Here is a 14,237-nt window from a genome sequence, read left to right on the forward strand (position 1 = left end):
ATCTAACATAACAGTGAGCTAACATTCTGTGAAAACAGAGAAATGACAACAGGGCCTTAATACCAGTTTTCCTATTTCATTAAATAGCATGTAAAACAAATCTCCAATTTATACTGGGATGAATAAACAATGTACAATGGTTAACAGAAAATTATGACCAGTGAGCATTAACAAATGTCATTTACTGAATAATTTCTTCAAAGTTGTAAATACTTCCATCTGACATTATGTGTAGATTTATCCCCCAAAATCAAACATTTTCTTATACAATTCTAAAAACCAAGAAATAAAACAAACTCCAAGTACCAGGGAAAGTATCAGCTTCTTCTCATTCTCTCCTTCTGCGATTGTTAAGGATGACTAGGCATCTATATGTTTATTTTCAATCCCCTTCTTCTTTGCATATTTATCTCTTACCGGAAAAAACAAAAAACTCTGATATTTGACTGCTGTATCTGGTCATTTACTGAAAAGGGATGATATATCCAAATCTGAAAAAGATATCAAGCTATACATAATAAGACTTTCTGATTAGTCTCTAAATGCTCTTGTTTTTTAAAAAATTTATTATTTTTAAATTAATTTTTTATTGGAGGATAATTGCTTTACAGAATTTTGCTGTTTTCTGTCAAACCTCAACATGAATCAGCCATGCTGCTGCTAAGTCGCTTCAGTCGTGTCCGACTCTGTGCGACCCCATAGACGGCAGCCCACCAGGATCCCCCGTCCCTGGGATTCTCCAGGCAAGAACACTGGAGTGGGTTGCCATGTCCTTCTCCAATGTGTGAAAGTGAAAAGTGAAAGTGAAGTCGCTCAATCGCATCCGACTCTTAGCGACCCCGTGGACTGCAGCCTACCAGGCTCCTCTGCCCATGGGATTTTCCAGGAGTACTGGAGTGGGGTGCCACTGCCTTCTCTGAATCAGCCATAGTTATACATATATCTCCTCCCTTTTGAAATTCCTTTCCATTCCCCTCCCCATTCCACCCCTCTAGGTTGACACAGAGCCCCTGTTTGAGTTTTCAGAGCCATACAGCAGATTTCTGTTGGCTATCTACTTTACATATGGTAATGTAAGTTTCCATGTTACTCTTCCCATACATCTCACCCTCTCCTCCCCTCTCACAATGTCTATAAGTCTATTCTCTATGTCTGTTTCTCTGTTGCTGCCCTGTAGATAAATTCTTCAGTATCATTTTTCTAGATTTCGTATTCGTGAATTAGAATACGGTATTTATCTTTCTGACTTACTTTACTCTGTATAATAGACTCTAGGTTCATCCACCTCATTAGAACTGATTCAAATGATTCCTTTTTATGGCTGAGTAATATTCCATTGGGTATATGTACCACAACTTCTGTATCCATTCATCTGTCTATGGATATCTAGGTTGCTTCCATGTTCTTGCTATTGTAAACAGTGCTGCAATGAACAATGGGATACATGCGTCTTTTTCCATTTTGGTTTCCTCCTAGGTATATGCCTATGAGTGGGATTGCTGGGTCATATGGTGGTTTTATTCCCAGTTTTTAAAGGAATTTCCACACTGTCTTCCATAGTGGCTGTATCAATTTACATTCCCACCAACAGTGCAAGAGGGTTCCCTTTTCTCCACACCCTCTCCAGAATTTATTGTTTGTAGACTTTTTGATGATAGCCATTCTGACTGGTGTGAGGTAACATCTCGTTGCAGTTTTGATTTGCATTTCTCTAATAATGAGCAATACTGAGCATCTTTTCATGTGTTTGTTAGCCATCTGTATGTCTTCTTTGGAGAAATGTCTGTTTAGGTCTTTTTTTAGGTCACTTTTGGATTGGGTTGTTTGTTTTTCTGGCATTGAGTTGTATGAGCTGCTTGTATATTTTGGAAATTAATCCTTTGTCAGTTGTTTCATTTGCTACTATTTTCTCCCATTGTGAGGGTTGTCTTTTCACCTTGTTTGTAGTTTCCTTTACTGTGAAAAAGCTTTTAAGTTTAATCAGGTCCCACTTGTTTAATTTTGTTTTATTTCCATTACTCTAGGAGATGGGTCATAGAGGATCTTGCTTTATGTCTTCGAGTGTTCTGCCTATGTTTTCCTCTATGAGTTTTATAGTTTCTGGTCTTACATTTAGGTCTTTAATCCTTTTTGAGTTTCTCTTTGTGTATGGTGTTAGGAAGTGTTCTAATTTCATTCTTTTACATGTAGTTGTCTAGTTTTCCCAGCACCATTTATTGAAGTGGCTATCTCTGCACCATTGTATATTCTTGCCTTCTTGGTCAAAATAAGGTACCCATAGGTGCATGGGTTTATTTCTGGTTGTTCCATCAAGACCATACTGTCTTGATGACTGTAGCTTTGTAGTATAATCTGAAATCAGGAAGGTTGATTCCTCCAGCTCCACTCTTCCATCTCAAGACTGCTTTGGTTATTCAGGGTCTTTTGTGTTTCCATATGAATTGTGAAATTTTTTGTTCTAGTTCTGTGAAAAATGCCATTGGTGATTTGATAGGGATTGCACTGAATCTGTAGATTGCATTTGGTAATATAGTCATTTTCACAATATTGATTCTTACTACCCAGGAATATGGAATATCTTTCCATCTGTTTATGTCATTTTTGATTTCTTTCATCAGTGTCTTATAATTTTCTGTGTACCATTCTTTTGTCTACTAAGGTACGTTTATTCCTAGATATTTAATTCTTTTTGTTGCAATGGTGAATGGGACTGATTCCCTAATTTCTCTGATTTTTCACTGCTAGTATATAGAAATGCAAGTAATTTCTGTGTATTGATTCTGTATCCTGAAGCTTTGCTAAATTCACTGATTAGCTCTAGTAATTTTGGATACTATCTTTAGTGTTTTCTATGTTCAGTATCATGTCATCTGCAAACAGTGAGAGCTTTTCTTCTTCTTTTCTGATCTGGATTCCGTTTATTTTTCTTCTTTGATTGCTGTTGCTAGGACTTCCAGAACTATATTGAATAATAGTGGTGAAAGTGGACACCCTTGTCTTGTTCCTGATCTTAGGGGGAATGCTTTCAGTTTTTCACCATTGAGAATAATGTTTGCTCTAGGCTTGCCATATATGGCCTTTACTATGTTGAGGTAGGTTCCTTATATGTCCATTTTTTAAAGAGTTTTAATCATAAATGGGTGCTGAATTTTGTCAAAGGCTTTTCCTGCATCTATTGAGATTATCATATGGCTTTTAATCTTTCAATTTGTTAATATGGTGCATCATATTGACTTATTTGCATATATTGAAGAATTCTTGCATCCCTGGAATAAACCCTACTTGATCATGGTGTGTAAGCTTTTTGATGTGTTGCTGAATTCTGTTTGCTAAAATTTTGTTGAGGATTTTTGCATCTATGTTCATCACTGACATTGGCCTGTAGCTTTCTTTTTTGTGTGTGCTCTCAGTTTTTTAAGTTTTAAGAGAAATAACAATTGGAATATTTCTGGCACATAATAATGTGTTAGCTTACAAGAGCTAACAAGAGCTTTCAGCTGTCAAGAGCTTTCAGTTCAGTTCAGTTCAGTCGCTCAGTCGTGTCCAACTTTTTGTGACCCCATGAATCACAGCACGCCAGGCCTCCCTATCCATCACCAACTCCTGGGGTTCACTCAGACTCACGTCCATCGAGTCAGTGATACCATCCAGCAAACTCATCCTCTGTCGTCCCCTTCTCCTCCTGCCCACAATCCTTCCCAGCATCAGAGTCTTTTCCAATGAGTCAACTCTTCGCACGAGGTGGCCAAAGTACTGGAGTTTCAGCTTCAGCATCACTCCTTCCAAAGAAATCCCAGGGCTGATCTCCTTCAGAATGGACTGGTTGGATCTCCTTGCAGTCCAAGGGACTCTCAAGAGTCTTCTCCAACACCACAGTTCAAAAGTATCAATTCTTCGGCGCTCAGCATTCTTCATAGTCCAACTCTCACATCCGTACATGACCACAGGAAAAACCATAGCCTTGACAAGACAGACCTTTGTTGGCAAAGTAATGTCTCTGCTTTTGAATATGCTATCTAGGTTGGTCATAACTTTCCTTCCAAGGAGTAACCGTCTTTTAATTTCATGGCTGCAGTCACCATCTGTAGTGATTTTGGAGCCCAGAAAAATAAAGTCTGACACTGTTTCCACTGTTTCCCCATCTATTTCCCATGAAGTGATGGGACCGGATGCCATGATCTTCGTTTTCTGAATGTTGCGCTTTAAGCCAACTTTTTCACTCTCCACTTTCACTTTCATCAAGAGGCTTTTTAGTTCCTCTTCACTTTCTGCCCTGTTAATTAATGTTAAAACTAAAATCTAGTACATTTTTCATTATATTTCTTTGAATTTATATTAAGCTGCCTGCTGGCCAAGAATTATTATTTTTAAAATGAATAATAGTAAGTTAATTTCTTCTAATGCTAATCAGTGCCAATACAGGTGGTTATTTGCTACTCTAAATTTAATAAAAGAATAATCTAAGATAAAAGCAGGATGAGTATTTCAGTTGAAATTAGTTTCTCAAACGTATTTTATCTGTGAGTTATATATGAGGATACAAAATAGAAAATTCAACTTGCAAGGTCTATTCTTTGGACCTATATCCCGATTGGCCTACTGTAAACCTAAGGGGAGAGGGAGTGATAATAAGGGAAGAAAGAAAGAAATCTGAGTCATTTCTGTTACATTTCCTGGCAAAGAATAAAGAACTTGTTATAGAGGAAAGCAGACTTTCTGGGAGAATAAATCCAATCATGCCTGTGTAGAACTGTTGGGAGAAAACTGACATGTCAGAGTTATGGCTGATATATATTGATTAGTTGTGAAAAACAGAAATGAAAGAGGCAAGAAAAAAGATTTTATCCAAGAAAACCACAGGTCTGAGGGTCACTTGTATCCTGTTGAATAAGAGTCAGTAACTGAAGAAGTAAAAAGTCAATCATCTCAAGTCTTGGAAAAGGATGAAATAAAAAGCTATTTGACAGAAGGATCATATTACAAAGGCAGTGAAAAGTTTCAAATGTATTCAGTTATTTACTGAGGACAGAAAGCAACAGGTGGAAGCTGACTGGCAGTCTCAGCTTGATTTTGGAGTCACTGGGACACACACCTCTGTTTCTCTCCATGCACAGATTAGGAACTTAATAACCAAGGGTGACAGATTTTTGAAGGAAATTAGAAAGAGCAAAGTAGAACTCTCATGAAATTAAGCTTAATAAAAACCATCATGTATAGAATTAGTATCTTCATTTAAAATTTTCTTACAATTAAAAATGTGAATGGTTCATACAATGGTAAGAAATCTCAAGTTAGCACAGTCAACATAGTATCATTGTACTTTAAAAAATAAAGGCAATGCCAAAGAATGTCCAAACTACCACACAATTGCACTCATCTCACACACTAGCAAAGTAATGCTCAATATTCTCCAAGCCAGGCTTCAACAATACATGAACCATGAACTTCCAGATGTTCAAGCTGGATTTAGAAAAGGCAGAGGAACCAGAGATCAAATTGCCAACATTCGTTGGATCATCAAAAAAGCGAGAGAGTTCCAGAAGGACATCTACTTCTGCCTTATTGACTACGCCAAAGCCTTTGACTGTGTGGAGAACAACAAACTGTGGAAAATTCTTAAAGTGATGGGAGTATCAGACCACTTCACCTACCCTCCTGAGAAATCTGTATGCAGATCAAGAAGCAACAGTTAGAAACGAACACGGAAGAACAGACTGGTTCCAAATCGGGAAAGGAGTAGGTCAAGGCTGTATATTGTTACTCTACTTATTTAACTTACATGCAGAGTACATCATGTGAAATGCCAGGCTGCATGAAGCATAAGGTGAATATCAAGACTGCCAGGAGAATTATCAATAACCTCAGATATGCAGATGACACCACCCTTACGGCAGAAAGTGAAGAAGAACTAGAGACTCTTGATGAAAGTGAAACAGGAGAGTGAAAAAGTTGGCTTAAAACTCAACATTCATAAAACTAAGATCATGGCATCTGGTCCCATCACTTTATGGCAAATAGAAAGGGAAACAATGGCAACAGTGAGAGACTTTATTTTTGGGAGCTCCAAAATCACTGCAGATGGTGACTGCAGCCATGAAATTAAAAGACACTTGCTCCTTGGAAGAAAAGCTATGACCAACCTAGACAGCATATTAAAAAGCAGAGACATTACTTTGCCAACAAAGGTCCATCCAATCAAAGCTATGGTTTTTCCAGTAGTCATGTATGGGTGTGAGAGTTGGACTATAAAGAAAGCTGAGCACCGAAGAATTGATGCTTTTGAACTGTGAACTTCTCAAGAGAAGACTCTTGAGAGTCCCATGGACTGCAAGATCCAACCAGTCAATCCTAAAGGAAATCAATTCATTGGAAGGACTGATGCTGAAGCGAAATTCCAATCCTTTGGCCACCTGATGTGAAGAACGGACTCATCGGAAAATACCCTGATGCTGGGAAAGATTGAAGGTGGAGGGAGAAGGGGAAGACAGAGGATGAGATGGTTGGATGACATCACCTACTTGATGGACACAAGTCTGACTGCGTACGCTCTGGGAGTTGGGGATGGACAGGGAAGCCTGACATCCTGCATTCCATGGGGTTGCAAATAGTCAGACACGACTAAGCAACTAAACTGAACTTTAAAAATAACCTTTACCAGATTTCAATAAAGTCAGAATACTAAAAAGAGAACAGTTAGGAAGAAGGAAAACAGAGTGATGATGATTTTAAAAACTTGATTTCAAATACTGGTCCTCCTTCTCTGAGCTACATACAGTTCCTTCAGCTAAAGTTGTTGTGAAGATTATCATATTCATATCTAAAGCATATATTTGATAAATTTCATCTTCTGTTTCCTTCCATTACCAACCCACTAGATCCTTTTACAAAATCTTACTAAGAAAACCAAAGGAGACAGACAGCTAGAAAATATAAGGAATCCAAAATAGTTCTCCTTCTATTTTCCTTTATTAATTAGGAAGCATCAAACAGATTTTCAAGATGATGATCAGTAATCCCACTGGAGTTTCCTAAAGAAATGAAAAGGTTGGACTCATTTCCTCTGCCCTGCAGAATAGGATAACCTCAGAAATGAAGCTTCCTTTGACATACAGATCCAATTTCAAAATAATTTCCCTTCTCTCAATGTTCTGAGAGCAGGCAAGAGGAAAGTCAATGAAACAGATTACTTTCTTGTGTGGGGTGTGCAGATATGGGAACACGGCAACCAATGTAGTACAAATGTCTTCAAAATTCAACATCCATTCTTGGAACAAATTCTCAACAGAACATGGAGTAAAAGGGAACATCCTAAACATGATACAAAGGTTACATACCAAAAGCCTACAGTTAACATTATATTGAATAATGAAAAATGAATACTTCCCCCTACAATCAGTAACAAGACAAGGATGTCTATTCTCACCATTGTTATTCAATTGTGATTCTCACCATTGTTATTCAATTGTGTTCTAGAGACCAATGCAATAGGGCAAGAAAAAGAAACACTGGAAACAAACAAATACAACAGTCATTATTTGCATTTGATATGATTATGTAGATAATACCAAAAAATATACAAAAAAGTACTCATAAGTAAGCTTAGTAAGGCCACTGGTCACTAGATACAAAGTCAGTATGCAAAAATAAATTGTATTTCTATATTTTAGCAATGAACAATTAGAAATTGAAATATAAAACAGTAAGATATGTAATATCAAGTCATTAAATACTTTTTTTTGGGTTTTGTTTTCTAACATTTACTTTTATTATATTTTACAAGATATCTATGACAAATTAAAATTTTTAAAGCTCTTAATTTCCAAGTAAGAAAATAATTTTTTTTAATCCCATTTGTAACAAAGCCAATACCATACAGTCTACATTATTGTGGCTACGTACAAGATCTTCATGTCAGGAAGGAATTCCTCCTACTTTATTCCTTTTTAAAATTGCTTTAGCTCTTCGAACTTTTTCCTTTTTTTTTTTTTTAATTTTATTTAATTTTTAAACTTTACATAATTGTATTAGTTTTGCCAAATATCAAAATGAATCCACCACAGGTATACATGTGTTCCCCATCCTGAACCCTCCTCCCTCCTCCCTCCCCATGAACCTTATAAAACATATGCCAGATTTATATGCCAAAAACTACAAAACATTGATGAAATAAATCAAGGAAAATTTAAATAAATTGGAGCTATACCATGTTAATGGATTGGACTCAATATCATTAAGATGTCAACTCTCCCCCAATTTATCTACATAGTCAACACAATCCTAATAAAATCCCAGCATGAATATCTTGGAGAGAAACTGACAAGGTGATTTTTTACTTTATATGGAAAAGCAAGTAGAATAGCCAAATGTTAGAAAGAAGAACAAACTTGAAGGCCTCACACAATCTGATCCAGATTTATTATAAAGACACAGTCTTGGAGCAAGGACAGATATATAGATCAATGGAATAGAACAGAAAGTCTAGAAATAAACCTACATATACAAGGTCAACTGGGTTTTGATTAAGGTACAAAGGCAATTCAATGGATACCTTCATTCAAAAGAAAGAACTTCAATCTTTATCTCACCTGGTATTAAATAACTCCCAATGGATCAGTGGTTGCCAGGGGTTGGAGGGTGAAAAGAGAGGTTGACTACAAAGAGCTATGGGGGACTTTTGAGGGACGTGGTAATATTGTTCTATGTCTTGATTGTAAAGGAAGTTGTCAAAACTTGCAGAAGTGAATTTACTGTTTGTAAATTATGTATTAAAATATATAACTGCATACACAACTATTTTTTTAAAAAGGAAAAAAAGGCATATTTTAGCCTCTGGGGGCTATCTAGAAAGAAAGAAAAAAAATTAATTGATAATATGCATTCAGTCACAATCTGTTTATGAACAGAATATACCTGAAAGAGGGAAAAAAACTGAAGTACACCGAAATGCAAAGCCTTAGGTGTCTACATAAATAAAGGTTCCCACATCTGCATTTGAATTCAGCTTGGAAAGATGTTAGAAATCACAGGACCTGATTTTCCTTTCCTTTCCTGATTTTCCTTTCCAGTGCGAACAAGGAAGCACTGGATGACTAATAAATTTTCAATCCAGAAACATATTGAACATCTTCATCTGTATATCCAGAAGACATCTCTAACTCCTGTCTTACCCTCAGGTATGTTCTTTATTTATTGCTTTCTATCTCAGTAAATGGTACCACCATCCATTTGGTTGTTCAAATAAGAAATCTGGGTACTATCTTTGACTCTTCTCTCTGTCTTCCCTTCATCACCAACCAATTTAATTATCCCAAGTCCTATTAATTCTACCTCTCAAATATAGGTTACCTGTTGTAAAGCAGAAAATAATATAGAATTAAAAGTTGAGCATAACTGCATCTAGAAGGTGAAAGAGCAGTATGAGATGAAGCTAGCGAGGTAGACAGGGACCATATTAATTATTTTGATGTTTGTACTCATCTCAAACACATCTCACATATGACTCTCTTCTCCATTCCAACTTCCACCATTCTAGTACAAGTTACTATTTCTTTCCACAAAATAATTTCAATATTCTTGGGTCTCCCTACATTCACCTATTCTTGTTTTCCTTTCAATTCATTTTCTGTACTGCAGTTCTTTTAAAAGCACTATTCTTTAAAAAAAACTACTATTTTGATCATATATTCTTCTTTAAAGCCCTTCAATGTCTTGTTTCTTTAGCACAAACATAAAAATAATTAGTATGGTCCCTGTTTACTTACTAATTTCATATAATACCATTCTTTCACCCTCTGGATCCAATCATACTCAGTGTCTAGTTCCTGCAGAGGTGCTTTGTTTATTCTATATACTGTTCCCTCTGCCTGGAATATTTCTCCTCCTGCCTATCCTTGTGCTTAAACTCTATCTTCTTTTTTTGCTTAGGGGGCAGCTAACTAACACTTTGAAGAAATCTTCCATGACATCTCATGTCTAGATCAGCTCTGCTCATTATCTACTTTTATAGCACAGTTCATCTGTAAGTACTTGTGGTATAATAAAAAATATCATTCAGTCTTTGTCCCTGGTTCCTATCACATAGTTCCTAAAACTCTCAGACTCTCCTGAGTGATAGACTGCCTTCTGAATGCTAATGAGATGACTGGTACTTGGGGACCCCTACATAGTTTCAGGATGGCAGCTGGTCATCAGAAAGATCAAACCATGACTAGAGATTTGGAACTTTCAGTTCTTCCCTCCCAATCCTTCCCCCATCCCCATATAGGAAGAGGGGAGAGGGGCTAGATATTGAGTCTAAGCACTAATGGCCAGTGATTTAATCAATCATGGTTAGGTAATGAAACTTCCAATAAAAACCCCTAAATGTTGAGGTTCAAGGAGTTTCCGGGTTGGTGAGCACACCGATAACTGAGAAGGTGGTATGCCAAGATACGGCATGGAAGCTCCGGGCACCCCCTTACCTTGCCCTATGCATCTCTTTCATATGGCTATTCCTGACTATCCTTTATAATAAACAGGTAAACATAAAGCATGTTCCCAAGTTCTGTGAATTGTCCTACTGAATTATTAAACCTGGGGGAGTGGATCATAGGGACCCCTAAATTTGTCAAGTCAGATAGAACAGTATGTAATCTGGTACCCCATTTGTAACTGGTGTCTGAAGTAAGGACAGTCTCTTGGGAATGGACCCTTAAATGTATAAAGTCTGACACTAATTTCTGGTGGTCGGTATGAGAACTGAATGGCAAAACTGGGCATACAGTTGGAACCCAGAGAACTGACAGAGTTGGTGTCAGAACTGAATATAGAAAAAACACCATGTAATTGGTGTCAGAAAGAACTGGAGAACACTTACTGGAAATCTGTTTATAATTTTGTTGTCATACAAACTCCGTAAGACAAATGTCTTGTTCTAGCATTTAACATGGTGTCTGGCACATGGTTCTGTATTTACTGGATGAATATGGATACTAGTGGCTACCACAGGAGTGCAGAAACTTTGAACTATTATCTGGGAGAAGCTAGGTCAGAGTTTTTTCCCTGGGTTATCTTCTGACTTAATATTCAAAGTTTAATTGATTTAGCATATGCTATGCTAAGTCACTTCAGTCGTGTCCGACTCTGTGTGACCCCATAGACGGCAGCCACCGGGCTCCCCCGTCCCTGAGATTCTCCAGGCAAGAACACTGGAGTGGGTTGCCATTTCCTTCTCCAATGCATGAAAGTGAAAAGATTTAGCATAAGTTAGATGATTTAAACATAATTCTAAATCATCTTTGATTGCTCCTCATTTCTCCAATCTGAAATGCTGGATCACCTCAGAAGTCAATCCTTCTATCTTCGATAATCTTTATAACCTTTCTTTTCTCTATACTCCCATCTCCAATGCATGCTCCCTTCTAACCTTCCACATCTAAATAAATCGCAACTACAGACTTCCAGTTTCTCAAGCCAAAAACAGAGAGAAAAAAGCAATGGGTTCAACATTTCACTAAGTGATGTTAACGTCAACTACAGGATAGGGCAGCATGGAGGAAGGTGCAGGAAACAGAAGACTAAGTAAATTTGCTGAGGCCTGAAAAGACCTGAAAAAAAATGAGGCCAGGTCTAAAAGACACTGTTAAGAAAAGACTATCTGCATGAGTGAGAGTGACAGTCACTCAGTCGTGTCCTACTCTTGGTAACCCCATGGACTGTATCCTGCCAGGCTCCTCTGTCCATGGAATTCTCCAGGCAAGAATACTGGTGTGGGTTGCCATTTCCCTCACCACCTTGACATGAAAACAAGTTTTACCTGTGATGGGGTTATCCTTCCCTTTTTAACTTCAGATGAATTTTCACTCAACTTTCCTGCTTTGTTACTTGAGCTGCATTTGTAGCACGTCCATCTTGTTTGCCCTTCAATTTCTATGGTGCACTCTTTGCTTTGCAGACAGAATGAGTGATATAAATGGCCACAGCTGCAAAATGAAGGTAACCAATTGACACTTTTCATTATCATAAAATCACAAACCTAAGTTGTATTAGTATTTAAAAGTGATAATTATTTCCAGTAAGCTGAAATGCATTGGTGGGTATATAGGTTAAGAAATAAGAAAAGAGATTTACTTGTTGCTCTCCTCTCTTTTTCAAAATCCAGACTCATGTATTTGTACACTTCAGTTGTGAGGACAACAGCATCACAGTTCTCTGACTACAAACTACCCAGGGGTGAGTTGAACTTCTGCTCATTTCTCAAACTATGAAACATCTTTAGATGGTTTGAACAACGTCAACTGGGGAAAATAATAATTATATAAGTCATTTGATAATGACATGAGTGGTATTTCTCATCAAATTTGAGAGTCATGATTTGATTTATAAGCATTCACAAAAATGTTACTACTATACAGTAAATTCTAACATCATTACTACAAAGAAATTTCCTGTTAATTACATTAAGCTACCAAATAGAACTTGCAGAAGTAAGTGTTGAGCGTAATTCTAAGTCATCTTCACTGATTCCTTCTCATTTCTCCAACCTGAAACGTTGGACCACCTCAGAAGTCAATACTTTTCTCTCTTCGATAGTCTTTAAAATCTTTTCTCTATCCTCTCCCATATATGTAACATGCCCCAAACCAAATTCTTGATTTCCACCAAACCCCACCCTCAATGCACACTCTCATCCAGCCTTTAAATAGTAACTAGAGCCTTCCAGTTTCTCAGGCCGAAAACTATTCCTTCTTTCATACCTCATATACAATCTATAAACAGATCTTGTCAGCTATTCCTTCAGAATATATACAGAATCCCATCACTGCTTACTTCATTACAATCATCTTGGGCCATCTCTCACTTCAGTTAAGTTCAGTTTAGTCGCTCAGTCGTGTCCGACTCTTTGCAACCCCATGAATCGCAGCATGCCAGGTGTCCCTGTCCACCACCAACTCCCAGAGTTCACCCAGACTCCCGTCCATCGAGTCAGTGATGCCATCCAGCCATCTCATCCTCTGTCGTCCCCTTCTCCTCCTGCCCACAATCCTTCCCAGATCAGAGTCTTTTCCAATGAGTCAACTCTTCGCATAAGGTGGCCAAAGTACTGGAGTTTCAGCTTTAGCATCAGTCCTTCCAAAGAAATCCCAGGGCTGATCTCCTTCAAAATGGACTGGTTGGATCTCCTTGCAGTCCAAGGGACTCTCAAGAGTCTTCTCCAACACCACAATTCAAAAGCATCAATTCTTTGGCGCTCAGCCTTCTTCACAGTCCAACTCTCACATCCATACATGACCACAGGAAAAACCATAGCCTTGACTAGACGGACCTTCGTTGGCAAAGTAATGTCTCTGCCTTTCAATATGCTATCTAGGTTGGTCATAACTTTCCTTCCAAGGAGTAAGCGTCTTTTGATTTCATGACTGCGGTCACCATCTGCAGTAAGTTTGGAGCCCCCAAAAATAAAGTCTGACACTGTTTCCACTGTTTCTCCCATCTATTTCCCATGAAGTGATGGGACCAGATGCCATGATCTTCATTTTCTGAATGTTGAGCTTTAAGCCAACTTTTTCACTCTCCACTTTCACTTTCATCAAGAGGCTTTTTAGTTCCTCTTCAGTATTCTTGCCTTGAGAACCCCATGAACAGTATGAAAACGCAAAATGATAGGATACTGAAAGAGGAACTCCCCAGGTCAGTAGGTGCCCAATATGCTCCTGGAGATCTCTCACTTGGATTAGCCTAAATGGTCATTCCACTTTCACCCTTGATATTCTGCAGTCCGTTCTCACCACAGCAGTCAAAGTGATCCTCAATACATAGATTATATTGTGTCAACCCTATCCTCAAAACCATCCAATGGCTTTTCATATCAGAGTAAGAGTAATTCTTCATAATGATTTAGTTCCTACATGATTTGGCTGCTGAAGTCATCTCTTATCATTTTCTCTTCACTCTGCTCAGGCAATGCTAGCCTGCTCACTCACTTCCAGAGAAGTATGCCAAGCACCTGCCTCATGGTTTCTGCACTTGCTGATCCTCTGTCTGGAGCACTCTACCCCAATATTGCATGGAAACTTCCCTTAAGTCTCTGCTCAAATGTCACTTAAGTTTCCCTAACAACTCTTCACAAATTACTAGTTCCCAGGGTTCTCTCTCTTCTATACCATATTTACTCATGGTAATTATTACATTTTTATTAATTAATTCATTTTTAACTACCTGTCCATAATCATCTTAACAGTGGTGTTCTCCCTGACCAC

General features: G+C 37.8%; 1 protein-coding gene across 9 annotated transcripts in view; it reads right to left on the minus strand.

The window, feature by feature from the left end:
• The window catches only part of VPS8 (VPS8 subunit of CORVET complex), a 296,010-nt gene that overhangs the window by 61,461 nt on the left and 220,312 nt on the right, over positions 1–14,237 (minus strand). For all 9 annotated transcript variants that reach the window (XM_019958543.2, XM_070790662.1, XM_070790672.1 and 6 more), the window contains one exon: positions 11,795–11,960. In XM_019958543.2, the coding sequence (XP_019814102.2) occupies positions 11,795–11,960 (166 nt within the window). The remainder of the gene's footprint in view (positions 1–11,794; positions 11,961–14,237) is intronic.

This window comes from Bos indicus, chromosome 1 (assembly GCF_029378745.1).
Source record: "Bos indicus isolate NIAB-ARS_2022 breed Sahiwal x Tharparkar chromosome 1, NIAB-ARS_B.indTharparkar_mat_pri_1.0, whole genome shotgun sequence".
Lineage (NCBI taxonomy): Eukaryota > Metazoa > Chordata > Mammalia > Artiodactyla > Bovidae > Bos > Bos indicus.